General features: G+C 40.7%; 1 protein-coding gene across 1 annotated transcript; it reads right to left on the reverse strand.

Annotated features, from left to right (window-relative positions):
- Positions 1–424: 424 nt before the first annotated feature.
- LOC105999461 (deoxyuridine 5'-triphosphate nucleotidohydrolase, mitochondrial-like) lies at positions 425–859 on the reverse strand. The gene has a single exon (XM_013034485.1). It carries the CDS (start codon positions 845–847, stop codon positions 425–427), a length of 423 nt encoding a protein of 140 aa, XP_012889939.1. The 5' UTR covers positions 848–859.
- Between the last annotated feature and the right edge of the window lie 942 nt (positions 860–1,801).

Below are 1,801 nucleotides of genomic sequence, written 5' to 3' on the forward strand. Positions count from 1 at the left end.
ATGACCTGTTGAACCAAAATCCTCTTGTACAACTACTAAAAGATAATTTTTAAGCAAAAAAAAAAAGAATGATGGGTACCCGAGGGACCATTAGACTGTAGTTTAATGCATATATTTAAAATTATTTTTTAAAGCAGAACCAAAGAGATACCCTTTATTGAATTAAATTGTACATCTGATTTTTAAAACTTGTCAAGTATTCACAAAGCAGATAGATTTTCATACTACCAATTGCAGAAACACAAAATAAGTTTACATATAATCCCGACAGAAGTAACCTTTCCTTCTATCATTAAGAAAATAAACTATTTTTTACAAGTTAAAACTGTTTACTATGCTGTAAAACACCAAAAACACTTGACGCAAAACCTATTACTTTTTAATAAAAAGTATGCCTTTTCATTTTCTATTCTTGGCCCAAATTTTAATTCTTTCCAGTGGAACCCAAACCTCCTGAACCCCTTTCAGTATCATCCAAGACTTGAACTTCTTCAATTTCTGGATAAAAAACCTGTTCACAAATGAGCTGAGCAATTCCATCACCCTTTTTCACTTCAAATTTCTCTTTGTCAAAATTGAACAATATAACACCAACATTTCCCCTATAATCTTCATCTATGACACCAGCTCCTACATCGATGAAGTGTTTTGCAGCCAAGCCAGAACGTGGAGCTACTCTTCCATAGCACCCAGAAGAAAGAGCTATCTGAATGTCCGTCTTCACAAGGGCTTTCTCCATAGGTGGTATTGTATAATCATAGGCACTGTCCAGGTCATAGCCTGCCGAGCGCGGACCCCGGGTCGGGGTCGTGGCGTGCTCGGAGAGCCTCACAAAGCAAAGCCGCATGTCACCTTCCTTAGCAGGGGGAGCTGGCTGGGGTCTGTTTTGAGCAGGGCATGGCCAACCAGGGAGAGGGAGGAAGAAAGAGAGAGAGAGAAAGAAAGAGAGACAGAGACGGCGCCAGGTGAGCGCTATTTAAAATTATTATACAGAGAAATAAGATATTTTAAAAATTGACGATAGCTGGAGAAAATGGTATCATCCATCGTTCAGCATAAACATGTTTGTTCAAGCCCATCTTTCCTCAAAGAAAGAATTATCTACTAAGAGTTCAAATATTTAACGAGTGAAGAAGAAGCTATCACTGACGGAGATGCACATATTTCACAGGGAAATCAGGTAACACTTGCTGTGGTTTCTAAGGGTCCCATTCAGAATACTAGAGTCCCAGACCATTAGCCCAGGACATGAGTGGCCACAGGAAGCCTACAGATGCTCCAGTCACACACACACACACACACACACACACACACACACACACACACCAGCCCCTTACAATAGTGAGTTACCATTGTTATCACCATTCCTGTATTCCATGGCTTCTTTTCATGGATGCTCTTCTTAGGTACTTTAATTAATGGGTTGATGTCAAAGTAATAGAAAATGTAAGAACAATGAGAAGGGAGAACAGAAGGGAAGTGGAAACACCTTGTGCTGGGGTCTGTTCTGTTCCCTCTGAATCCTCCCAGGGCACCCTGTTTCTGGTTCAGCTGGATTCCTCAGGGATGATAAGTTTGTCCACATTAGCCTTGACACTGTTGCAAAGAGAAGAAGAGAAAGAGAAAGGAATCTATGGTCCCAGAAGGCCAAAGAGAGCACAGGCCATAATTTACTCCAAATAAAGTTTCTAAGGACCTACTCTCCCCAACACTGCACAGAACATGGAGATCCCTACACTAAATAAAACACATGGCCTTTGTGGAATAGAGAAACAGAGGCATCCCTACTTGGCATGAGAAC

This window comes from Dipodomys ordii, unplaced genomic scaffold (assembly GCF_000151885.1).
Source record: "Dipodomys ordii isolate 6190 unplaced genomic scaffold, Dord_2.0 Scaffold190, whole genome shotgun sequence".
In the NCBI taxonomy this organism is placed as follows: Eukaryota; Metazoa; Chordata; class Mammalia; order Rodentia; family Heteromyidae; genus Dipodomys; species Dipodomys ordii.